The 26,421-nt window shown below is 44.2% G+C and overlaps 1 protein-coding gene across 1 annotated transcript in view; it reads right to left on the bottom strand.

The window, feature by feature from the left end:
• Positions 1–26,421, bottom strand: part of DYNC2H1 (dynein cytoplasmic 2 heavy chain 1) — a 423,384-nt gene that overhangs the window by 303,284 nt on the left and 93,679 nt on the right. Inside the window, 7 exon segments of the mRNA XM_075066411.1 lie at positions 198–358; positions 5,464–5,577; positions 11,488–11,625; positions 14,869–15,023; positions 16,138–16,219; positions 17,899–18,041; positions 18,927–19,040. Of these exon segments, the coding sequence (XP_074922512.1) occupies positions 198–358; positions 5,464–5,577; positions 11,488–11,625; positions 14,869–15,023; positions 16,138–16,219; positions 17,899–18,041; positions 18,927–19,040 (907 nt within the window).

Here is a 26,421-nt window from a genome sequence, read left to right on the forward strand (position 1 = left end):
CAGTTCTTGGAACTGGATGGAGAACCCCTGCGTTATCCATAAATAGCTATATGTTATCTATTCATTGTTAAGAATAAAATTCTTTTACTTCTAGAAGATCATTAAAAACTCATTCAAACCTTTTGAGAGAGTGGAACAGAAATTATTTTCCATTATACATTGCTGCATTAATGCTTTAAATAAAATCCTCAATTTACCTCTTCATGCTCACCCATGATGTATCAAAAATCCCCATCAGTCGTAAAACACCCTCTAGAATATCTCTGATTATGTCAGGTGGCATTCGTAGTGACCGGATTTCTGACAAAGACTCTGGCTTTATATTTCCAACTGCTAATTTAGCTTCATTAACCAGTGGCTACAAAAAAAATAAAAAAAAACAGTTACCTTTTCCGTAACTGGTGTTCTTCGAGATGTGTTGCTCATGTCTATTCTACAATAGGTGTGCGTGCTCACCACGTGCACTGGTGCTGGAAGTTTTTCCCCTAGCAGTACCCGTGGGGTAGGGAGTCCCCAGCGACCCCTGGAGTGGTGCCTGCCTGGTGTGGTATAAGGGGAGCTGCGTGCTCCCCCCATCCTAAGTTCCTTCTTCCAGATAACTCCGACAGCGGGGAAGGAGAGTGCGATGTGGAATGGACATGAGCAACACATCTCGAAGAACACAGTTACAGAAAAGCTAACTGTTTTTCCTTGTTCGAGTGACTGCTCATGTGTATTCCACAATAGACGATTCCAAGCTATACCTGTCAGAGGTGGGTAGGAGTTCACAAGTTCCCAGGACGGAGGACAGCCCTGCTGAACCCGGCGTCATCCCTGATTTGGGAAATGATCGCATAGTGCAAGGTGAATGTGTGAGCCAATGACCACATGGAGGCCCTACAAATGTCCTGGATGGGGACGTGGGCCATGAAGGCATCCAACGAGGCCTGTGCCTGGGTCGAGCGTGCCTTCATAATGGGTGGTGGGGAACGCCTGCCGGCTCATAACAGGAACGGATGCACAAAGTGATCCAATTGGAAAGGTGCTGAGTGGAAATCAGTTGGCTCCTTACGCGCTCAGCCGAGGTGACAAACAGCTGTGAGGACTTTCTGAACAGCTTAGTCCACTCAAAGTAGAAAGCCAGAGCCCCTTCCATGTAGAGCATGTGGAGGTGACATTCCTCACTGGATGCGTGAGGCTTGGGGCAGAGGACCGGTAGAAAAATGTCCTGACCCACGTGGTAGGTGGATTCCACCTTCGGGAGGAATGTGGGGTGTGGGCGGAGCTGGACCGTGTCCTTATGAAAGACCCTGTACGGTGGTTTGGAGGTCAGGGCCCTGAGCTCTGAGACTCGCGTGGCTGATGTGATAGCAACCAGGAAGGCCACCTTCCACGAGAGGTGAGACCAGGAGCACATGGCCAGTGTTCAGTCGGCAGCCCTGTGAGACGAGCCAACACCAGGTTGGAACCAGGGGTCTAGAATACGGGAAAAGATGGTCTAGACCCTTAAGGGGTCATAGTATGGGAAAACATCGTATTTCCTTGCATCGGCGGATGGAAGGCCAATATGGCTGCCAGGTGCACCTTGACAGATGAGGGAACCAGGCCCTGGGCCCTCAGGTGGAGGAGGTAATCAAGGATAAGATGATTGGGGCAGTCACCGGGGAGAAAACCAGGACAACTTATAGACTCATAGACTCACAGACTTTAAGGTCAGAAGGGACCAATATGATCATCTACTCTGACCTCCTGCACAAAGCAGGCCACAGAATCCTACCCATCCACTTCTATAACAAACTCCTAACCTACGTCTGAGTTACTGAAGTCTTCAAATTGTGGTCTGAAGACCTCAAGCTGCAGAGAATCCACCAGCAAGTGACCATGCCCCACGCTGCAGAGGAAGGCGAAAAACCCCAGGGCCTCTGCCAATCTCCCCTGGAGGAAAATTCCTTCCCGACCCCAAATATGGCGATCAGCTAAACCCTGAGCATGTGGGCAAGACTCACCAGCCAGCGCTCAGGAAAGAATTCTCTGCAGTAACTCAGATCCCGTCCCATCTAACATCCCATCACAGACCACCGGGCATACTTACCTGCTGATAAAATAACCCCAGCAAGTAGAGGGCCGTCTACTTTTGAGGAGGATGCGCTGAACTTGCTCTGAGCACGTTCTTTCCTCTCCACTTAACCACTGAGCAGCCACACTGTAAGGTGAAGAGCCACTAGGCTGGGATGGAGGAGGCAGCCCTAGTCCTGTGAGAGCAGGTCTGAGGGGAGTGGCAACACCCACGGCAGAGCTATCGCCAAGCCTCCCGTACCAATACTGCCTGGGCCACGCCAGGGCAATCAGGAGGACTCAGGACCTGTCTGACTTTATCTTCTCCAGGACCCTGCTCATTAGACGGAATGGGGGGAAGGCGTAGAAAAGCCGGACTGACCAGGTCAGGAGAAAGGCAGTGGAGATAGCGCCCCTCCCCTGGACCCCTGGAGCAGAACTGGGGGCATCACCAGTTCTGCCAAGTCACGAATAGGTCCACCTAGGGAGTTCCCCACCTTTGGGAGAGCCAGTGGGCCACTTCCAGGTGTTGCGTGGTAAGGGCGTGGTTCTGAGGACAAGCATCCCATTGACTCCTTTGTCAGGGGTCTGGAAAGGGAGGCCAACAGTGCTTCTGAAGCTCCAGCCACCGAGCAAGCTCCCACCGAGGGCTGCGCCGGAGGCCACACCGGAGGCCACGGTGCCCACTGGTACCACTGGGCCGGCCACGACACTCAGTGACACTGCACCTGCTGTGGCACCAGCAGGGCTGGCTGCCCTGGTTGACCACTCTAGCCCGTCCAAGGACAGCTACGAATGGAGACCGGGCTGGCATAGGATCCGCTGCTGTCTCTCTTGACTGGGAGGAGCAGTGGTGCCAGGATCTGTGATGGTCACAGGACCACAATCTCGATGTGGAAGACCAGTACTGACGCAATAGCTGCTCCACGAATGGCCTCAACGGGCGGACATACAATGGCGAGGTGACAGCGATTGACGCTTCTGGCTGAAGTGCTTTGGCAGAAACTTGGAGCAGGAGCCCAAGTGGGAATGCCATCGACGATTGTGCCATGAATGACTGCAGATACCCCCTCCGGGATGAGGACCAACGACAATGTCCGCCGTGGTCCCATCAATGTCCGCTCTCTGAGGAGGACCAGTGCCGTGCTTCCCAGCTGGACATAACCCAGCCTGAGAGTGTGGTCAGCATCCAGGGTGATCCACATGGACTCTGCCCCAAGCGGACACAGGTCAGTGACCGGCATCAGGAATGTTCCCTTGACCAAGACCGGTACCAAGCCAGGGATGACTGCAGAGATCCCAGCGGAGGCTTGCCTATGGAGCTTGGGGCCGGCATAGGCGGCACTCCAGGCACCAGCATGGACAAGAGTAGTGGGCTGCCTGGAGGGTTTCAGGCATGGACGGCATCTGAACATCTGGAGAGGCCTGTTCTGAAGGGGCTGGGCTTCTCCACTCTACATGAGTTGGAGGCCTAGGGCCCAGTAGGGATGGAGGACTGCTTGACATTGGTCTAGCCTCTGTCCCAAACTTCCCTCGGTGCTGCTGTGAAGAGGGAGTCTTCTTGGCCCTCTTGGTGTGCCCCCTGAACGAGGAGCAGACCCAATTGGTCGATGGCACCAGAGGATCGCCGCATACTGACACCGCGGTGCCCGGTACCAGCTCGGAGCGTCGTGCCGGGATTGGGGTCAGCACCGACTCTATCAGAATGGCTCGGAGCCTAATGTCCCTTTCTCTTTTCACTCTTATGGGTTTCTCCAAGCAGCACAAACAGTCAGTGTGCGAGTTGCTTCTTGGCATAGAACACCAACAAGAACTACAAGACTTAAATCCCAGGGCTCGAGGCATGCCCCAACCCAGGCTCACTAACTAAACTAACTACACTAACTAACTACAGGTACTAAACAAACAAACAGTTCTGGGGACGAGCTGCAGCAAAGCTGGAGCAGAGCAGTTCCGACGTATCTTCACTGGCGGCAAGAAGGAACTGAGGGTGGGGGGACCGTGCAGCTCCCCTTATACCGTGCCAGACACGTACCACTCCAGGGGTTGTGGGGGGCACTCCCCCCTACGGGTACTGCTAGGGGAAAAACTTCTGGCACCAGTGAATGTGGCGAGCACGTGCACCTATTGTGGAATACACATGAGCAATCACTCAAAGAAGAATAACTGTTTTATAAACAGGAGACAATAGGACATTTATGTCCTCTCAGTTTTCACATAAAACTGGCTTTATGTTTCACTTTTAGCATTTTATTTTCCTCATTACATCCAACTTATCTTTTAAATTTGTATTAACTTCTCAAATTTAATTTTAAAAAGGTGAAGTAAGCAGGTATTTACCTATGGCAAGAATTTATTTTCATGCTACACTGTACATTATAATCTTGACATTCTCTTAATTTTTATTCAGCACAATCATCCAAAAATATTGTAACATTGAAACATTTTACTCATATTTTTTTATCCCTTTTCCTGTTGGATGCTTCAGATTTATAAAGAATACATAATAAATCTTACTAAGGAAGATCTACACACCATGCGCCAAATTAAGGCTGTCTTTGTCTAAGTACATGGGATTGATGGGCCACAGAAAGCCTTCTCTTCAAATGCAGCTGCATCTGAGGGTAAGTACCAGCCACAGTTGCAGCCCCCATGCACAGAGCCATAAAGCAAGCAATAAATACTTCTCCAAACCCACTTAAAGCAGTAGGTTAGCACAAGGGCAGCAACTGAGGGCATGCTTTGGCCTGAGAAATCTTCATTGTGATAGACAGAAAACAAAGGTTTCAGAGTAGCAGCCATGTTAGTCTGTATCTGAAAAAAAGAACAGGAGTACTTCCGGCACTTTAGAGACTAACCAATTTATTTGAACATAAGCTTTCCTGGGCTACAGCCCACTTCTTCGGATGCACAGAATGAAACATATATTGAGGAAGTATATATACACGTACAGAGAGCATGAAAAGGCGGGAGTTGTCTTACCAACTCTGAGAGGCCAATTAAATAAGAGAAAAAAACTTTTGAAGTGATAATCAAGATAGCCCAGTACAGACAGTTTGATAAGAAGTGTGTGAATACTTACAAGGGGAGATAGATTCCATGTTCGTAATGGCTCAGCCATTCCCAGTCCCTATTCAAGCCTAAGTTGATTGTATCTAGTTTGCATATCAATTCCAGCTCAGCAATTTCTCGTTAGAGTCTGTTTTTGAAGCTTTTCTGTTGCAAAATTACCAGCTTGAGTTCCAAATCCCAGACTGACTGTCAGGGCTGGCAATAAGAGTATCCTGAACATATTTTTTAACATAAATCATTGAGAGAAAATAAATATGAAACCCCATGGTGATAGTTTATCAAATCTCGCAGATCAAACTGCAAGTCAAAGTCAAATAGGATCAGTTTTATCTAATCATTTTCCTTAGCAGTTCTCACCTGAACCTCTTTTAGTTCATTTTCTATTTTTCTTTTTCTTTCTTCAATTTTTACAACTTCTTCTGCTATCTTGTGTTTAATTTTTTCCATTTCTGTCTTTTGCTCACTGGCATCCTGTTAGAAGAGAGATTATTCATGAGGGAACTCACTTTATTTTCCAAACTTGATTATGTGGTATTATCATACTCTTGATACTCACATGTCTTTAAATCGTCATTTTAATTTTAAAATACATTTTAATTTGTATAGTATTGTTCATACTAAAGTACTAAAAAAGACTTAACACTGAATTACTGTTTGTAGCCGTGATTCAGGAAGGCACTTAAGCATGTTTAACTTTAAACGTGTTTGAGTCTCATTGACTTCAATGGGCCTTAAGCATGAACTTAACTGCTTTCCTGAAAATAGGAACACTTGCTGGAATTGGAGCCTTTGTAAGCTAATACACATACTTCTTCTACAGGCCAGTAAGGAAAAAAGAGAGAGATTATCATTGTTATGTTTATTTTAAAACGTTTGAGAAGCGTTCAGATACTATGGTTGTGGAGAACATGTAAATAAATTGATATGACTAAAATTAAGGAAGTGTATATTCTAACTTGGACATCATATTCGATTTGGACCTGTCTCTTGCTCCTCACATCCAGGCTATGCCTAAACCTTGCCAAATCTTTCTGCATAACATCTCTAGGATAAGGCCTTTCCCATCCATCCAAAGAACTAAAACTCTCACACATGCTCTCATCATCTTCCATCTCAATTACTGCAACATCTTTTTTCTCTAGCCTTGACAAATTCAATCTTGTCCTGCACATGTTCATTCAGAATGTTGCTACAAAGATGATTTTCACAATCTGCTGCTTTGACCACATCACTTCTCTCTTTGCATTCTTCCACTGGCTCTGACTGCTCTACCATATCAAACATAAGCTACTTGTCTTCACTTTCAAAGCCCACCATGACACATCCATAGGCAGCGAGTTCCATAACCACGTGGTGCTTGGGCACCAGCAATATTCAGAGCCTAGGGGCCCAGCTCCACAAATATTTAGGGCTGGGGTGGGAGACCCAGCCCCACCTGCGGCCCCCCCACACCTTCCCTGAGTGTCCTCGGGCACCGACTTGCTGCCCCCATGGCCTGCTCGCCTTTCCCGGACTCTAGAGCAGAGAGGCACTGACACACTATCTCTTCAGGGCAGCTCCATGTTGCCTTCCTGAAGCAACTGCTTCCGCAAGGTCCTACTGCCCCCCATATCACTGCCAGGGCAGATTGACTCTGAGCCTGCCCTTCCCCCTCAAACCCTTCCCTTTTCCGGCAGGACCCTCCAGCAGCACAGCCTCCCCCTCCTCCACCACAGTCACTGCTCCTGCCCCATGCTGGGCAAGAAGGCAGCCCCATCCCTCACCCCCAGTGAGGCTACAGTCAGGGGCAACAGCAAGGGAGGAGGCACATGCAGCACCCCCCAGCACCCACCAGGGGGGAGGTGGGGAAGATTCCTGGACCTGAGAGAAGTCCTAGAAGCACATGCAGTGACAGTGGTGGGCGTGAGTGTGTTGCTGGGGGGGCAGGTAAGGGGGGGGTCCTCCCCCAGAGCTTGCTGCTGCCAGTAGGGAAGGGCTAGGGGGAGTCCTTCTCTCTGGTCCCTGTCCCAGAGCAGCCTACCTGCACCCCAAACTCATCCCCAGCCCTGCCCCACCCCAGAGCCCACACCCCACCCAGAGTTTTCACCCCCCACCACATCCTCAACCATCTGTCCAAGCCCTGAACCCCTCCAGCACCCCAACACCTTATCCCCAGTCCCAGCCACAGCCCTCACCCCCGACACTCCTACTCTCATCCTGAGCCCCTCCCACACCCCAAATCCCCCATTGCGAGCCCCAGAGCCCTCACGTCCTACACCCCTACTCTCACCCTGAGCCCCTCCCACATTCCAAACCCCTCATCTGTTGCCACACCCCACAGCCCTCACCCCTGCACCCCATACCTCTGCACCCCTCCCTCACCCAAACTCCCTCCCAGTGCCTTGAGCAGCTGGGGGGCAGAGTTGAGGGGACGGAGTTTGGGCACCACCAAAACTTCTACAAACCTGCCACTTCTGGACATATCTTCACCCTATCAGTCATCTTCCATTCACAATTGAGATGTTGATTCCTGCCTCCAATAAGTCCGTGATGTCAGCCTCTTTCATCCACTTGTTCAATTTCAAACAAGCACCTTTGTGTTTTCTCCCATACTACCCCCTATGCTTGGGTGGAGCTCCCTGTAAACATTTGCAAATCTACCTCATTATCCTCCTTCAGATCCCTCCTTAAAACTTTTATTTTCTATGGTGTCTATTAAAAAAATTTACAATGGTTAGACAGCTTATGTTGTGACCACTGCTTAACATGCTGACCAACACAGCCTCACTGTTTCTTTGAATTCTCTCAACTGTCTATTGATACCCATCTGTTTTCCTTTGTCTCATAGAGTATGGCTACACTTGCAACCTCAAAGCGCTGCCGCAGGAGTGCTCCCGCGGCAGCGCTTTGAAGTGCGAGTGTGGTCGCGGCGCCAGCACTGGGAGAGAGCTCTCCCAGCACTGCAGGTACTCCACCTCCCATGGGGATTAGCTTAAGTGCTGGGAGCTGAGCTCCCAGCGCTGGAGCACTGTTTGCTCTGGCGCTTTACAGCGCTGTAACTTGCTGGGCTCAGGGGTGTGTTTTTTCACACCCTTGAGCGAGAAAGTTGCAGCGCTGTAAAACACCAGTGTAGCCAAGGCCACAGACTATAAACTCTTTGGGACACCGACAACTGTTTGTTCTGTGTTAGTGCCTAGAACAATGGGGTCCTGATGAATGAGTAGGGCTCCTAGGCATTACAGTAATACTACTACCACTCAACAACAACAAACAACAACAACATAGCCTAGAGATGCTGAACATACACAACTGTCATTAAAGTTAATGGGAGCTGACAGTGTTTAGCGCCTTTGAAAATCAGGCCAAAAATGTATAATACATGCACCCTTCAAGTAGCAACAATAAATGTGATAGCATGGGTTAATATGCAGGCCACATTTTGGGATGGAGAACAGGGCATAGGTCAAGGAGAGGAAAGGGGAACAGGTAGTGATCTGTAAGAGACAAGGTAAATTGAACATAAATAAACTGTTCAAAATTCTGGAAACTCCATGGAAGAATATTCTACCCTATGCTGCACAGAGAACGGTGGAAAGCCAAAGAGTGTTGACACCCATCTAGAGAACAAGTAGTGGAGGATATGTCCACAAAGGAAGAGATCACTTTGGTGAGACAGAGGTAAACAAGGAGGCATAAGAAATGAGAGGTCAGAGGTTCATGTAGATTGTGAACACAGATGTTCTTATCTCCATTTATGATGATGATTGAAAAGACAAATTTATGACCATTAAGTGAAGCAAAGTTGATATATGAAGTGATAGGATATGATTCCAAGAAGTGATGCAGTTGTACTCTGAGCTGAAGAGATAGCAGAAAACAGTGCCTGCGTATAAGCAGCAGAAATGAAGGATGATATTTGTACATCATAGCATTTAACCTGAAAACATTTACAGACAGATAGGTCACTAATACATTATAATGACATAGCATTAAATCATCTAAGACTAGGTCAGGCATTTTATGCAATGCAAATGTGAATATATCACAAGTAATTAAAAAAAAGTCATAACCTCAGTTGCATGTCAAAATCACTGTTCAGAGAGAACATCATTGGCATCTTGTGAGCATACATTAGAGTCCTCTATCTCAACTAACCTGGTTCCTTTTCAAGTTTTTTTTAAATATCAGATGGACTTTATGCTTCTGTAGTGCTTCTTAGAGGATGTTAACCTCAGAACTGTCAGTCCTGTTAGCACACCTTTGATACTACTGAGCATACCATGTTTCATTGCTTTTGTTCCAACTCCTATTTTAGACTTACACAGTAAGACCAAACATCATTCTGGAATGCATTAGCAGGACTGTTGTAAGCAAGACACAAGAAGTAATTATTTTGCTTACTCCATGCTGATTAGGCCTCAGCTGGAGTATTGTGTCCAGTTCTGGGTGCCACATTTCAGGAAAGAGGTGGACAAACTGAAGAAAGTCCAGAGAAGAGCAACAAAAATGATTAAAGATCTAGAAAATATGATCTCTGAGGGAAGATTGAAAAAATTGGGGTTGATTAGTCTGGAGAAGAGAAGACTGCGGGGGGGCATGATAACAGTTTTCAAGTACATAAAAGGTTGCTACTATGAGGTGGGGAGAAAAATCTGAGGATAGGACCAGTAGCAATGGGCTTAAATTGCAGCAAGGGCAGTTTAGGCTAGACATTAGGAAAAACTTCCTGTAAGGGTAGTTAAGCACTGGAATAAATTGCAGAGGGAGGTTGTGGATTCTCCATCTTTGAAGATTTTTGAGAGCAGGTTAGACAAATACTTGTCAGGGATCATCTAGATAATATTTACTCCTGCCTTGAGTACAGGGGGGACTGGACTAGAAGACCTTTCGAGGTCTCTGCCAGTCCTATGATTCTGTGCCCTACAACAGGGGTAGGCAACCTATGGCACGGGTGCCAAAGGCGACATGCAAGCTGATTTTCAGTGGCACTCACACTGCCAGGTCCTGGCCACTGGTCTGGGGGCTCTGCATTTTAATTTAATTTTAAATAAAGCTTCTTAAATATTTAAAAAACCTTATTTACATTACATACAGCAATAGTTTAGTCATATATTATAGACATAGAAAGAGACCTTCTCAAATGCTAAAATGTATTACCGGCACGCAAAATCTTACATTAGAGTGAATAAATGAAGACTTGGCACACCACTTCTGAAAGACTGCCAACCCTTGCCCTACAAGTGTACAAGGGGATTTATGGATAGGGTAACAGCCAAGGACTTTGAAATCTCTTCTAGCTTCCAAAAGTCTTCCAGCTGCCCTGGGGAATACTGGGTAAAAGTTATCTTTGCTACAGGAAGCCAACACACCTAGGTAATCCATCATCTGGCTAACAGTCAAGTACATCTACACCAAAAAGATACAGAATACATAAAAGCCTCAGAAGACTTGATAAAAATTCCCTCAAATCTTCATGGTTTCACAGATTCTACAGGATAAACATAAGGATAGACACTGCAAGTCAAATATTTTGAGGCTGCAGTCACCTGGTCTGCTATAAATAGGAAATCTGTTTTCTTAGACTGAATTTACAGTTGGAAGTGTTAATTGCGCTTGATCTGCTCTCATTGAAATCAATGACAAAACTCTCTCTGATGCCTATCAGAGTAGGATCACCCCATTATGACTTACCTTCTGTTTCTGATCTTCAGAATCACATGTAAATCAAATACTAATATCCACTTTCCACAGAAATTGGAAACCGTGCATTTAACTAAGGAAGTGTCACTAAAGAAGATGGATTCTCAAAATAAAAGAGAGAGAGAGAGAGACAGAGAGGGACTACCTCAGAGCCAATGGCTAGCAGTTCAAAGGGTGGTCTAAAGAAATAAGCTTGTCTGCTTAAAATCAGAAATATCAGGAAACCTCTGCTTTCAACTAGATGCAAAAATGCCACACAAGAAATACATAGAACTTGGCACTTAAAATACTACAGATAAAATAGTAGATATGGTTCAAATTTTTTTGAAAATTTTAAATTTCATTCTCTGATCAACTCTATAAAGTAGAACAGTTAAATATAGAAAGATTTGGAGGACCTTTCAGTCTGAACTGCACTACAAAGTACCAGTCAGCTGCTAAGTCCCCTATCCTACTTGGTCGACCCATACATTGAGTAAATTCCCTTATAAATAATGTTTTGTCTCAGTGTTAATCTCCTCAAGTTTCAAAGGTTCATGTAACCTCCTAAGCCAACTGCTTTTAAATATTTTCAGGTTTTTCAGCCCTCAATATGCAACTCCAGGTGTGGGAATCTGTGGAGACAATTTCACAGAGAAAAAAAAAAGAGGAGGGGGAGAGGGATTTTATTTTCTAAGATTCTGTTGTAACAATCAACATTACCTGCATAGACACTGTAATTTCTTGGAGTGCAGCATCAGCTTCATCTTGCTTAGTTTTGAGTAATATGCTTTGTTCTCCAGCTTTTCTGTTCAGTTCATCTACCAGGGCTTTGGCTTCATTCAGCTTAGACACTCCTGCCTACAAATATATATATATTTGTATATATATAAAATGTTTTTAGCAACAATTAGTAAACAAAAATATCTTCACCAGAGAATTTGGTACAGACAACCTTGGAAGGACTAAAAAGTGCCCTATTTTGACATGAGGTGTAGGGTAAAACATACACAGGAAAATGTCCTGGTTGGAGTGAAATTGGGACAAAACTTTTGGAAGGAAAGCCAGGTGAGGCCTGAGTTGCACCTTGTCCTTGAAGTAGACCATGTATGGAGGGTCAGAGGCAAGGGCCTTGAACTCCAAGACCCTCGTTGCCAAAGTAATCGCAGCCAGAAAAACAACCTTCCATGACAGATATAGGTGGGAGCAAGTTGCCAATGGTTCAAATGGAGGTCCCATCAGTTTGGAAAGAACCAGAGTGAGGTACCATGTAGGGATCGGTTGCTGAATCTGTGGGTAGAGGCACTCCATGCCCTTGAAGAAGCAGCCTACCATGGGGTTGGCAAAGATGGAGCAACCGGTCGCTCCCAAGTGGAATGCAGAGATAGCTGCCAGGTGCACATTGATGGAAGAAGCAGCCAGACCTTGCTGCTTGAGTTGCAACAGGTACTTCAGGATGACAGGAATGGGGGCCTGCAAAGGTGGAGTACAGCTGTGGGAGCACCAGATCACAAACCGCTTCCACTTTGCCAGATAGGTAAACCTCCAAATTCCCACTGCTGGAGGGCTTCCCAACAGAGGGGAAAGGAATGGGCACCACTCTGATTGTTTATGTAAAACATTGCAGTTGTGTTGTCCGTCATGATTCCCACACATTAACTCAAGTGGGCCTGGAAGGTCTGGCACACTAATCAAATCGCTCTCAGCTCCTTGATGTTGATGTGGAGTGAGAGTTCATCTTGAGATCAGAGGCCCTGTATCTAAAGGTCCCCCAGATGTGCACCCCACCCCAATGCCAATGCCTCTGTTACCAGGGATGGGAAGGGCTGAGGTCTGTGGAAGGGGATTCCCTTGCACACACTTTGTTGGTTAAGACACCAGCCCAGGGACTGGAGGATGTGACCCAGAAGAGTGACCACAGAGTCTAGACTGTCGCATCCTGGACTGTCGCATCCTAGTCTGTACCACGTACATGTTGCACCACGTAGGTACAAGATGCCATGTGACCAAGTAGTCTCAGGTAGGCCCTTGCTGTGGTGGTAGGGTACCATCTGAGACCTTGTATGGAGTCTGAGATCATTCAAAAACGGGTCTCCAGCAGGAATGCTCTGGCATGACCTGGGTCCAGTACTTCTCTAATAAAATCTATCCTTTGAGTTGGTATCAGGGTCAACTTGCTCGCATTGAGAATAAGGACCAACCTGTTGAACATGGACCTCATGATATGTAGGCTGACCAGATAGCAAGTGTGAAAAATCGGGACAGAAGTTGGAGGGTAACAGAAGTCTATATAAGAAAAAGCCCCAAATATCAGGACTGTCCCTATAAAATCGGGACATCTGGTCACCCTAATGATATGTATCTTCACTTCTACCTGATCCCTGGAGCGCCCCTGGAGCTGCCAGTCATTGAGGTATGGATACACCTGCACCTGCCCCCAGCAAAGGAAGGCAGCAACAACCAACATGCACTTGGTGAACACTCAAGGTACTGTGGACAGGCCGAAGGGGAGAACCGTAAACTGGAAGTGGTTGTGATTGACCACAAACCTGAGGTATCGTCTGTGACTAGACGTATGGATATATGAAAGTATGCGTCCTTGAGATCAAGGGCTGCATACCAATCTCCTGGATCCAGAGAAGGGAATATCGAGTTCAGGAACTTCAGTTTCACCATGAATCTGTTGAGGCCCGCAGGTCTTAAATGAATCTGAGACTCCCTTTGGCTTTGGAGATTAGGAAATAACAAGAGTAGAACCACTTCCCTCTTAGCTCCTGAAGAACCTCTTCCACTGCCCCTGCAGCGAGAAGCATTTGCCCCTTCTGGATAAGGAGTTGCTCATGAGAAAGGTCCCTGAAAAGGGATGGGGAAGGGGGGTGGGAGGGAGGAGAAAGCAGAACTGGAGAGAATAGCCCATTTTTATCATGTGAAGAACCCAGTGATCTGATGTTATTTGGGACCAAACATGGAAGAAGTGGGATAGATGGTTCAGAAAATAGGGTTGAGGCATTCTTACTTCTGCACTTCTACTGTGGTGTGCTGCCTTCAGAGCTGGGTGCCCGGCCAACAGCCATCGCTTTCCGGCCAACAGCTGACACTCTCCAGTCACCCAGCTCTAAAGGCAGCGCAGAAATAAGGGTGGCAATACCACGATCCCCCTAAAATAACCTTGTGATCCCCCTGCAACTTCCTTTTGGGTCAGGACTCCCAATTTGACAAACTCTGGATTCTGTCAAATCTGTGTAGTATAGGGTAAAAGCACACAAAAGACCAGCTTTCACAGTCCGTGACGTGTTTTTCATGGCCACTCATGATCAGGAAAGCTGTGTAAAGTAAATAAGTTGCCTTTCCAGTATATATGCATGCACTGTCAATTATCCAGTTGGTCAGAAATTAACAGATTTGAAAAACCAAAGCCACTGTCAATAGCTATAGGTCATGAGTTTGTGACTAGTGTACAGTACATCCAGATAAGGTCAACAGGAAAAAAATTTCAATACATACACACACACTTAGAATCAAACAATTGCATTGTCTCTGACTCTAAACCAAAATATAAAGGAGTAATTATTGTCACTGGTTACTTTAACTATAGCTCTCCCCACTACAGTCACAATACCCATACCCATATACAGTATGCATCTGTTAGAATAGAGCTTCTGCTTCCAAACCCTCTCCCACCCATACATGCACTAACCAAAACTTTTCTAGCTAGAATGCTAACCCTACATATTGAAGTGCTGGGAAGTGTGCCCTTTGGAAGGGAAAATATATCTACTTTGCAGCAATTGGGAAAAACAAGAGTGGAATGAGGGAATCCCCCTACTTCTGAAGTCATTTGGAAGAGGTGAGTGGGGGTCACTGTACTAGGACTACCCACGTCCCTCACCTCAAACCAGAGAAGATACTGTATGAGAGCATGCACAAAGGGAGTGAAAGCTCTAGCTAACCAAGATAGCAGCAGCACATGCTGCCAATCACACATATGCAAGATATGATAACAAAGAGGTTGAGCTACTGTCACAGTATCAACTGTGAAAATCGATTCACAAATATGGAAATATTTTGCCAACTCACAAGTAGAAAATGTTATTAATTACATACCTGTAAATGGCTTTGCCTTTTTAACAACTCTGCTCTTTTGCTGCTATTGATGGCACTATACACACGCAGGAAAGTCATATATCTGCTTGGAGTTGCTCCATATGCTTTACATGACTCATGGATCACCAAAAAAGATTTCAAAAAATCAGAATCACCTATACAGCAAAATACATTATTTATTAAACAGCTTTATCATTCCTACTGCATCCAGAATAACTTAAGATGAGCAATGTGATACACTTTTTAAATCATGAATTGAGGACATACACAGTACCTAAAAAGGTAGAGTTTTGCAGGGTTCCATGGGAGAAACGAAGTAGCATTCCACTCTAAAGATATGCCCTTCAAAAGGCAACATTCTGTTCTTATTTTACAGCATTAAAAGTTTTATACTGAATTGAAAAGGCATATGAGCATTGCCAGAATTAGTTACACATCACTGAGAGCTTGATCCTAACAGGTGCTGAGTACTTTCATTTCCCACTGATGTCAACAGAACTTGAGGGTGCTCAGAACCATGCAGAACCTAGGCTTGAGTGCTTTTGGTGTCACTGGTGCTACACACAATACATATTTTTTTCTGGACATTACAGATTCTACAGCTTGCTACAACATCTACAACATATCTAAAATCTGATCCTTTCTCACTAAATGTCGATGTGACAGCTAAAGTGCATACTTTCTTCTCTCTGAACTCTCCATTTCCCATCTTAGCCCCATTCCAGTATATCTGGTAATGAAGCAGCTTAACTCAACTTTCTGTTTTCTGCTTCCATCATCTCACACTTCTTGAATGCCTGCACTATTTTCCCCTTTGTCCACCTAATCAAGTTCAAGAACTTCATCCTCACCTTCAAGGTTCTAAGAAACACCCACCCCACCCTACCTACGTCTCTGTTCATCTCATGTATCCCTCAACTCCTTGCATCACTTGTGATGTTAGTGTCACCATTCTCTTTGTTTCTTTCTCCAGCACCACTCCCACACTGTATATTTGATGCCAATCCTGAAATTCATTGTGCAGGGGTGCTCTGCTCTGCTCTTGCGGAGCCTCACTGAAATGAATGGAGCTCTTCCTCAGAACAGGAGTTTGCCTGTTCCTAGATCTATTTGCAGATTCCAGACCATTATTTGTGCCTTGTACAACACTAAGCAAAGTAAATAACAAGACTAAATAAATAAATAAATAAATAAATAAATAAATAAATAGTCAATAATAAAATAATCATGTTAAAAACACAACTTTAATCAAATTCACCAAAATATTACCAGAATATTTTTTCTTAGGTTCTTTATGTGCTCTACCAGTCTTTTCTTGTTCATCCAAATCAGCAAACAACATTTCAGGTATCTAAAATAAAAAACATTTTTTGTCAAAAAGTGCATACACTGAACTTTCATGTGAAGATAAAAGCAAAGAAACTATTAATAAAATGGCAACATCAGTTATAAATGTAAAAAGGATTTGAAAACAACAGCTTTGTTCAAGAGCTCTTTATTATTACCATTTATTATTTATCATTATTCAGTAATTAATAATAAATGAATCTCAGCTGTTAGTACTGATGATTCTCTGTTCTCTCAAGAAGAACAATCTTTCACCAACTCTAAGGAACAGCAGATAATATCATTGAGGAACTTCACAATTATATAAGCAGCAAAGAGTACTGTGGCACCTTATAAACTAACAGACGTATTGAAGCATGAGCTTTCGTGGGTGAATACCCACTTCGTCGGATGCATCCCCTCTGATACAATCATATAAATACCAAGGAAGTATCAAATTCAACATGAATTCAGATGACCTAATAAAATGCCTTGTTTAAGGAGGCACCATGAGAATGAGCTTCCCTCATACAGTGCAAACTTTCTTAACCTTGATCTACAGTAAGATTTTCAAGTCTTCTACACAGTCACAGATGGCTGGTGGGCATCATAGTTTATCTCATGAATTTCACAATGGTAGACGATAAACACTATATGTACAATATGTATGGAAATATGACTACAGGATCAAATCCTGGGTCCTTATTCAATCTATACTCAAAACAAATACTACCGAGGTTACAAAAAATATCCTAAAAACATTTTTCAAACTTAGACAATTAAATTTCATCAAAAAATGCTGTTTCATCAAAGTCGATACATTTTGCAGAGACATATGGATTATGATAATGTTTTTGTCTGGAAAGTTTTTGAGGTCCAGGCCCCTTACAATTTCTGATCCAGAAAGGAATGAAAAAAAGAGAGACCCAAATCAAAAACTTGAGGTTTCTTTAATCTGAAAACAGCTGTTTGACACAATTCTGTTTCACAAAACAGAATTGTCATTCTCTGACAGCTCTACGTACAGTCCTATATATCTTTCTCAAAATGATGCCACTAACATTCTTCAATAGGGATAGTAAGGTGCTCAGTTCTCTGCCCTAAATCCAGCAAAGCACTTAAGCATGTGCATAATCCCACTAAAATCAAAATTTAAATTCTGTGTTTCATCAAAGGAAGAGTGATCAGCCCATAGTGAGATACTAACATGTTACTGTTGGTGAATTATCAAATGATAATAATATTTAACTTTTCCAAAGCACTTTGTATTTTTAAAGCACTTTACAAACACCAATCTAAAAAAGCAAGATATGTCAGAGGTTCCTTAAACACTTTAATTAAAAGCAACTTTGTGTCTCTTTTTTAGAGCTTAGTAATTTGGACTTGAGTCATTTAACATGAACAAATAGCATTTTCCGAATGCAGCACTTTTGAATTACTGATAATCTGAACAAAGAAATCTTATCCAAACATGATGCAAGGGAAGGACATTGGACTGAAAAAATGTAATTGCTAGCTTTCCTTAGCTTTATACAAAACTGAATATTTGGCTAAGAGAAGATTATATCATAATGGCAATTTGGTCTGATAAAGAAGCAAAAAATAACTTAATAGAACAGGAGGGAAAGCCATATAATGACATTTACAAAATAAATGAATTAATGCTCACTTTTAAATTTTGCTTTGTTTGTCTCCTATACTTACCTTTTTCATACTGCTTTCAGACCAGCTTTCCATCCACAACACCTGACATTTTTTATGCAGTGCTGGATTACTCTCACAATTTATTGTGAAATTTAAATTTGCAGAATCCATAATCAAGACAATGTGCAAGTTCTGCTGAATCCCTAAAGGAAATACAACATATTACTATATTAAGCCAATTGAATTCTAACTATCAAATGATAAATTTATTGCAGATCCAATACAGTATAATTTTTGACTGTCCTTCATATATTGTCTCATATATTTCCAGAAAGAGACAATAACAATCAAAATACATAAGGGATACACTTATCTTAAAATGTAGCCAGTCTAAAATAAATCAGAAGTAATTTTAGTGCCCTGGAGTCTGTTTGCCAATTTCAGTGTTTTCTCAATCATGTTTTCTAATTGTATTTCCTTGTTTCTATGTGAAAGACCCACACAAACTAATAACTAAAGCCCCTATCTTGCCAACATTAACTTCATTACAACTACTCACTCATGTATGGAAAGTTCTTCATGTGCACAAGTGTTTGTAAGATGGGAGTTAACTGATTGTAAAAGGGAAATACTGGAATGTGCTATCATCTGCACAAAATAAACAAACTGAAAAAAGAACAGGAGTACTTGTGGCACCTTAGAGACTAACAAAGCTCAAATAAATCTGTTAGTCTCTAAGGTGCCACAAGTACTCCTGTTCTTTTTGCGGAAACAGACTAACATGGCTGCTACTCTGAAACTGAAAAGAGAGACAAACATTATCTTTCCTGTAATCTCTTTCAGTTATAGGATTCTTAGATGTTATTTGAAACCATGAGTGTGAATGCAATTCTAGACAGAATGTGAGTTTTATGTTGTGTTCCTTTAATTAAACTGAAGTATTGATTGTTCCTTACTGTTTTTTAAATAAGTACGTGATTCAAAATGTAGTTAAAAAGTACCACCCCTTTGCATATTTTATTATTTTACTCACTTTGATAGCCTTTCATAACTAATCAATTATAAATTATGGAATCCAATTCACTTACTGTATGTAAAATAGTTGAAGACTGGTCCTGTAAATCCATCTTGGGCAGCTTGATCCTTCAGAGGAGACAGTAATGGTTCTAATTCTTCTATAGTGTACAGTCCAGGAACCTCACCTATGTGAGGAACAGTTTCAATCAGCTTTAAAATGTGTAAAATGAATTAATCAAAATAAAATTAATAAAATACCGCTAAATATTTTGTTTGGTGAATTTGGGTGATACAGAATCTATCTACATATCAACATACTTACATGACCTTCCTTTTCAAAACAACAAACCAGTACTGTTCACAATCTCATTTTGGATGAAGCACCCAGTCTTGCTTGCATCACTGAGACATGATTCAGTGCCTCCTCCAATCCTATCCACAGATAGGCACTACAGTATATACCATATACATCAGAAGCCAAAACTGACTCCAGAATGCACCAGAAAATAAAAAGAGGACGCAAAATAAAAATCCTGTTCCCCTCCAACTCAGATACAGAAGACGCTCCACTTCAGAAACAAAAACATATGAGTGCATACATACAATCTGTGAGCCAAAAGAGAAGAGACACTTAGGAATTCTAGCGGTATACAGGCCTCCAGACGGAAACCCTGTCACCTGGAGAAACTCAGAGCTACTGTCCTGCATGGTACAAGAATTAGACATTTCTTACCTGATAATTCTCTTTTTGTTAGCGGCTTCTCTTCTTCATCGCAAATGGGTAATATCTCCACAAATGGATGGAGTTAACAGACAGTCTAAAGATGTGGCTGGAGGCCCCAGGAGTAAGCACTACCCTTCAACTCAGAACAAGAAATTCTTCTCAACATGATGAAACACTCTGGTGTACAGATTATTAGCATTAAAAATTTCTGGTCATTTGCCATACTACCAGGATGGGTTGAATAAGGAGAGAAGCTACTAGCAGAAAGAAAATTATCAGGTGAGAAATTTCTCATTCTGTTCCACAACTTCTCTCCTCATTCATAATGAATGGGAAGTTATGAGAAGTGAGTCTCAGAATTCAGGGAGGAAGAGGATGGGAGGAAAATGGAGAATTGTAATTATTATTACAGTTGATACTATGTAGAAATGGACATTCCACCTATATAAAGCAAAAGCTTTGTAATTTAAGGAATTATTTGGGAACCAACCCAGTAGCACTTTTCCTACCAAAAGATACATTTGCAGAGGAATTGGAATCAACTTTACAGATGTTCCTCAAATGAATAGGGCCCTAACAAATTCACAGTCCATTTTGGTCAATTTCACAGTCACAGGATTTTTAAAAATTGTTAATTTCATTATTTCAGCTCTTTAAATCTGAAATGTCATAGTATTGTAATTGTAGGGATCCTGATCCAAAAAAGAACTGGGGGGGGGCATCACAAGGTTATTGTAGGGGGAGTTGCAGTACTGCTACCCTTACTTCTGCCTTCAGAGCTGTGCAGCTGGAGAGCAGCAACTGATGGCCAGGAGCCCAGCTCTGAAGGCAGAGCTGCCACCAGCATCAGCGCAGAAGTAAGGATGGCATGGTATGGTATTGCAACCCTTAGTTCTGCCATGCTGCCTGCAGAGCTGGGCCCTTAGCAGCCGCCACTGTCTGGCCGCCCAGCTCTGAAGGCAGCAGTGCAGAAGTAAGAGTGGCATGGTATGGTATTGCCACCCTTACTTCTGCACTGCTACTGCTGCGGCTCTGCCTTCAGAGCTAAGTGCCCAGCCAACAGCCGCCACTCTACAGCTGCCCAGCTCTGAAGGTCGCAAAGTAAAGGTGGCAATACCTCAATTGCCCCCTAAAGTAATCTTGCAACTCCCCTGCAATACTCTTTTGGATCAGGACCCCAATTTGAGAAATGCTGGGCTCCCCATGAAATCTGTATACTACAGGGTAAAAGCACACAAGAGACCAGAGCAGATTTCATGGGGGAGACCAGATTTCGCAGTCTGAGACACATTTTTCATGGCTGTGAATTTGGTAGGACCCTACAAATGAGGCTCAGACCTTTTCTTTCTACAATGCCATTAAGTATGTTGTAGAGCAGAGATTCTCAAACTTTGGTCCGTGGATAGATAGTTCCCTCTAAGGCGCGTGCCTGGGCAGCCGCACACAATTGAATGAAGGGCCACCCACCTAATTAGTGGAGCCACACAGGCATAGAGAGAGCCCTCCTTCTCAGCCCCAGCTCGGGCGCTGCCGTGGTGTGGGAGAGAGGGCCTATCCAGTGCATTAGAAAAGTAAGACTACTGATATTAAAATATGAGTTGCATGCTCTTATTTGTAGAACAAAAAATGTTAATTATTATTATGGTTTATTTATATAGCACTTTTATCCAAAGCACTTTACAATAGTTAGCTAACGGTACAAACAACATTTGGAAAGATCATTAAGTGGTCCACTGAGACCGTCAGCAATTTTCAAGTGATCAACGAAAAAGAAGTTTGAGAAGCACTGTGTAGAGGGACCTTTGATTACCTGCAGCAATGATTTCCCGGATGCTTAATATGGCAACTTCTGAGCAACTCTGAGGCCTGCAGCCACTTTGAGGCCCCAAGGCCCTGGGCATTTTGGATGGAATTAGATGAATAGAGTACAACTGGCATGCATCCTATGTATGTCTGAATGGAAAAAATTCTTACTGATAATTTCCTTTCTGCTAGCTGTGTTTTCCACAATTCTGGATCTCTGGGCGGCTCTCCTCTCTCTGGAGCTCAAGGATGTGGATCAGCATTTTGTACATTAGACCAAAGAAGATGATCAAATAGTAACGTCTCCACTTAATATCTGACTCATGAGCCACTCAGGGTGGGAAGAATTGTGATAGACACTGCTAGCAGAAAGGAAATTATTGGTAAGAAATTTCCATTCTGCCGCCCAGCATCTCCCACAATTCTACACATCTTGGAAGTAGCAAGCCGTGAACAGATGTAGGGAGGGATATGAAACAAAAGTTTGGTAGGAAAGAAGCCCTAACCCCCTCTCCTCTGTTTGGTCAACTCATTCAAGTATGTATTATTTTTACCCACTGCCTGTGACAACTTCCTGCCAAAGGAGGTCTCTGCAGAAGACAGGTCCAACTTGTCATGCTCAGTGAAGGTGTTAGCTGTAGACCAAGTAGCTTGCTGCCATTCCTGTCTGACCCAGCACACCGCCCTGGAGGCAGGCATAGTATTGTTGATGAACCCTTATTTGACTTTCCCTTGCCCAGGATGTCAACAAGTCCAAACTGCCAGTTAAGTGCTAAAGAGCACCTCCTTGTGGTGAGTCTCCTTTATTAATGGAGAAACTAAAATCTAATATAAACAAACATTATTCAGGCTTTTCCTCCAAGGTTCTCTTAGTTCCAGTCTCTGCCTCTGATGTTCTGACTCCTGCCCCTATTGGAGTACTTCCTCCTCTGGATCTGAGGTCTGGATAGGTCTCTCCACTGCAACTCTTCTCCAGGGGCAGAGGGTGATCCTTTGCAGGCTGGGCTTCTAGCCAGTCTCTCAGGGACCTCTGACTGAGACCAGGTCCTCTTGAATGTCAGCTGGCTGCTGCCCACTATTTAAAAGGCTGCCCTCTCCAGGAGCTCCTCTTACAGGCTCCCAGTCCTGGTAGGTACCCCAGAGACCTATCTTCTAGATTCCCTGTCCAGGCTCTGGTTTCGCTTGGGAGCTCCCCTCTATATGAGCCTCTTGTCTCCCTTTGGAGTTCCCTCTAAAGCCTTATCTACACAGTTTTGTTGACAAAAGTCACCTTCATTGACAAAACAGTGGAGGTGTACACACTGAAATGTTCCTCCTGGAGATGTAACTCCCTTGTTTGCCAACATAATAAAACCACCTCGATGAGCAGCATGGAGCTTTTTGCAACACAGTTAGAGCAGTGCAGCATTAGTGTAGACACTGCACTTGGTTATGTCACCCTAAGTGGTCTCCAGGAGGTATCCCACAATGCCCATCCTGACTGCTCTGGTCAGCACTTTGAACTCCACTGCCCTGAAGGTACTCAGGTATGTGCTCCTCTCTCATTTAAAGGCATAGGAATTTTTGAAATTCCTCTTCCTGTTTGCTCAGTGTGCACAATTCACACAGCATCTTCCCAGCTGACCATGCCGACTTTCTGCAGCAGATGCTCTCCTGCATGGAGCACGCTGGAGCTGTTGGATATGCTGGGTTTATGGGGAGAAGAGGCTGTGCAGTTTCAGCTTCACTCCACCCATAGGAATACTTATGGGCTGATTGCTAGTGGCATGCAGGAGAAGGGGCACAAGAGGGACATACAGCAGTGTCATGCCAAGACCAAGGAGCTGAGGCAGGTGTAGCAAAGACAAGGGAGGCCAATCATTGCTCTGGTGCAGCACCGAAGACATGCCATTTCTATAAGGAGCTGCAGGCTATCCTCAGCGGCGACCCCACCTCCACTGCCAAAAGGCTCATAGATACTTCAGTCAGCGGCTGGAGGCAGCAGACAGCGGACTCAACATCAGTGACGAAGTGTTGATGAGGAAGTGAATCTGGAAGACAATGTGGAACAAATGGCAGGGTCATCTGGTGGTGCAACGAGTCAGGACCTCTTTTCCACTCCGGACGTGTCTAGCGAATCCCAGCACTCCAGCTCTGGTGCACAGGATGCAGGAGGGGGTGTGGTAATCTAGCCGTCCAGTCCCAGACCTGGACTTTAGTGTCCACCAGTCTGGTCCTGTCCCAAACCTGGACTTTTGCGTCCAAAGTTTGGGGGCTTACCTGAAACTCCCCCAAGCTCACTACCAGCTTGGATATTCTCGCTGCCACCAGATCAGGAATTAATCTATGGGGCCTGATCCCCCCTTTCCTCTCTCTGGTGTCCCCAACCCTCCCTTGGTGGGACACCCAGATTCCCAATCCCTTGGATGCTAAAAGCAGGGAAAATAACCCCTTCCCCCTCCTTCTCAGGCTTGCCTCGCGGCTAACCTGTGTGACCCAAGAAACCAGCTTTTCTGCTTTCCTCAGGACAATGGAGATGCAAAATACCCACAGCTGGGCTCTGCCACCCCCCTTGCTCCAGGAACGAGGAAAAACTGTAACCACCAGAGAACAGAGAGAATTCTTCGTCTCTTTCCCCGTAGTCTGCTCTTTCCCTGGACCCAAATAGGAAAATAGCCCACAGCCTGGCTTTTCCCTTTGCCTCCCTAGGAAAAGAACTTTCACAAGGTTTAACAAGAAAACTTTATAGAAAAAAAGAAAGAAAATATAAAACAATCATCTTGCATTAAGAAACTCAATACAGGCTCTTGCTTATAAGAAAATATAAAGAAACAGTCTGATTTAAAAGATAGCCCAATTAAACCAGCACAACAAATTAACATACAGGTAAATACACCCCAAAGACCATCATAGCTGAATTACTTTGCGGTTCCTGGGTACTTACAGATGTTTAGAAGAAGTATTAGGAGAGAATTAGAAGAAGACTTGTTTCCTCATAGCTAAGAAAACAACAAAGACCCCGAGTACACAAATTCCCGCCCCTGACTTTAAACAATCCAGTTCTCTGATTGGTCCTCTGGTCAGGTGTTCGGTTACCCTTTTCAGGTAAAAGAAACTTAACCCTTACCTTACCTATCCATTTATGACAGGGGGAAACTCTGGTAAGTGCTCATTTTGCTTTGGTGAGTGGAGTTTGAGCTCCCATGTATTTTGTCATATGGTAGAAGAGGGATAAGGATCAGAAATTAACAACAGAGTCTGTCCATTTACACTGTGGGTCCACGGAGAAAAAGTTTGTTAATGCTGGTGGGGATATCCCTCGAATCCACTACAGTGTTCTCTAGGAAACTTTCCAGTAGGTATTATGCAATCCTCTGCCGAAGGTTCCTTAGCAGAGCGTTCTTGTTTCTCCCCCAGCTGCAGGAAATTTTGCCGCATCACCCGGCAATTATTTCTGAAGGGACCAGAGCAGCATACAGGCAAGCAGCATACAGAGCCAGTCTGAAGCCACATGCATGCAGGAGATGCCCCCCTGCATCCTAGATTAACCTTAGAAGTGAGATATTGGGTTCAATTACCCTATCCTTTGGAAAAGGGTACCAATATTCAGAATAGTCTCCCTGGCTGCTTGTAGTAACCCCCTTCGTGAACCACCCTTTGTCCCTTCTTGCCTATTGCCCTTGTCACCACCACATCTGAACTCATCATATTTGGAACTCATGCCAACCTGTGTGCTATCCCAGGGACAGTAAGAAAGAGGTGTGTGTAACTTTTGTGATTCACAGCTGTGAGTGCACTTACAATACTGTTTCTGTTCTTGTTTTCTATGGTAAGGAGGATATGTTTCATGAAGTGCTGCAGTGAACAAAGGCAGCATATAGAGAAACAAGAGCATGGAGGGAGACAATCAATGAAAGACTAAAACTGGATAGCCTGCAAAGGACTTCGGGGCAGGAGTGGATGATAAAGCTCCTCCAGGGCCAGACAGAGATGAACTCCCTCATTACCGTGCAATCTGAGCTCCATGGAGCCACTACAGAACACCAGTCCATGCCATCCCCAAACTCCCGCACCGAAGACCTCACGTTTCCAGTCCCTCACAGTACCCAGCACACTCCATGCCTAGGGACTGGTTTCCCAACTAAAGCTGGAGTTACAGCTGTGAGAGTGCTAAACGTGAAACTGTTCCTCATTGTCATATCCCGTTTGACCAAAAAATTGTGCTTTGTCCTCTTATTAAAGCAACTTATGACTGTCAACGTAAGTCGACTTAACTCTGTAGTGTATATATGGCCTAACTGAGCTTGGGTAACCTTTATTAGGTCCAGGTACTTGTTGACTAATCAGCCAGCTGTGGCTGTCAATTACACCTCCATCAGGCATTCATAAGACAGTCACAAGCAGACTGGCCCTAGCTCCCCATAAAGAGCAGCTGCCTAGTGACATGGCCACTTTGCAAATTTCCAAAGAGGGTGCCTTTTCTCATCCACCCCATAAGGCTGCTAAGGATCTCATAGAATGAAGGGGCAAGGATAGCTCAGTGGTTTGAGCATTGGCCTGCTAAACCCAGGGTTGTGAGTTCAATCCTTGAGGGGGTCATTTGGGGATTGGTCCCACTTTGAGCAGGGGGTTGGACTAGATGACCTCTTGAGGTCCCTTCCAACCTTAATAATCTATGATTCTATGAGTGTGCCTTGATCCCTTCTTGGACAGGACCTCTGATGATATGTAGGCTTCTACAATACATAGCCTAATCCATCTAGTGATGGGGAGGACTTGGAAACTCTGAATCCCTGGCATTTCATTTGGAAGGACACAAATAGGAAGCCTGATCTTCTCATGATTCTGTATGCTTGAGATAGTTTTTCAACCTCTTCTGACCTCTAAGGTGTGCCAGACTTTGTGAAGTATTTTGGCCTCTTTGCATTTGTAAAATTTGTGAACAGGTCAGTTGAAAGGAGACTAAACATCTAAACGATGAGATAAAAAACCTTCTGATTCTAGCATCACACAGCATTTTTGAACCAGTGCCTGTTGAGCCAGTCTGCATTTTGGTTCAG

Source organism: Chelonoidis abingdonii, chromosome 1 (genome assembly GCF_003597395.2).
Source record: "Chelonoidis abingdonii isolate Lonesome George chromosome 1, CheloAbing_2.0, whole genome shotgun sequence".
NCBI classification, from domain to species: Eukaryota; Metazoa; Chordata; order Testudines; family Testudinidae; genus Chelonoidis; species Chelonoidis abingdonii.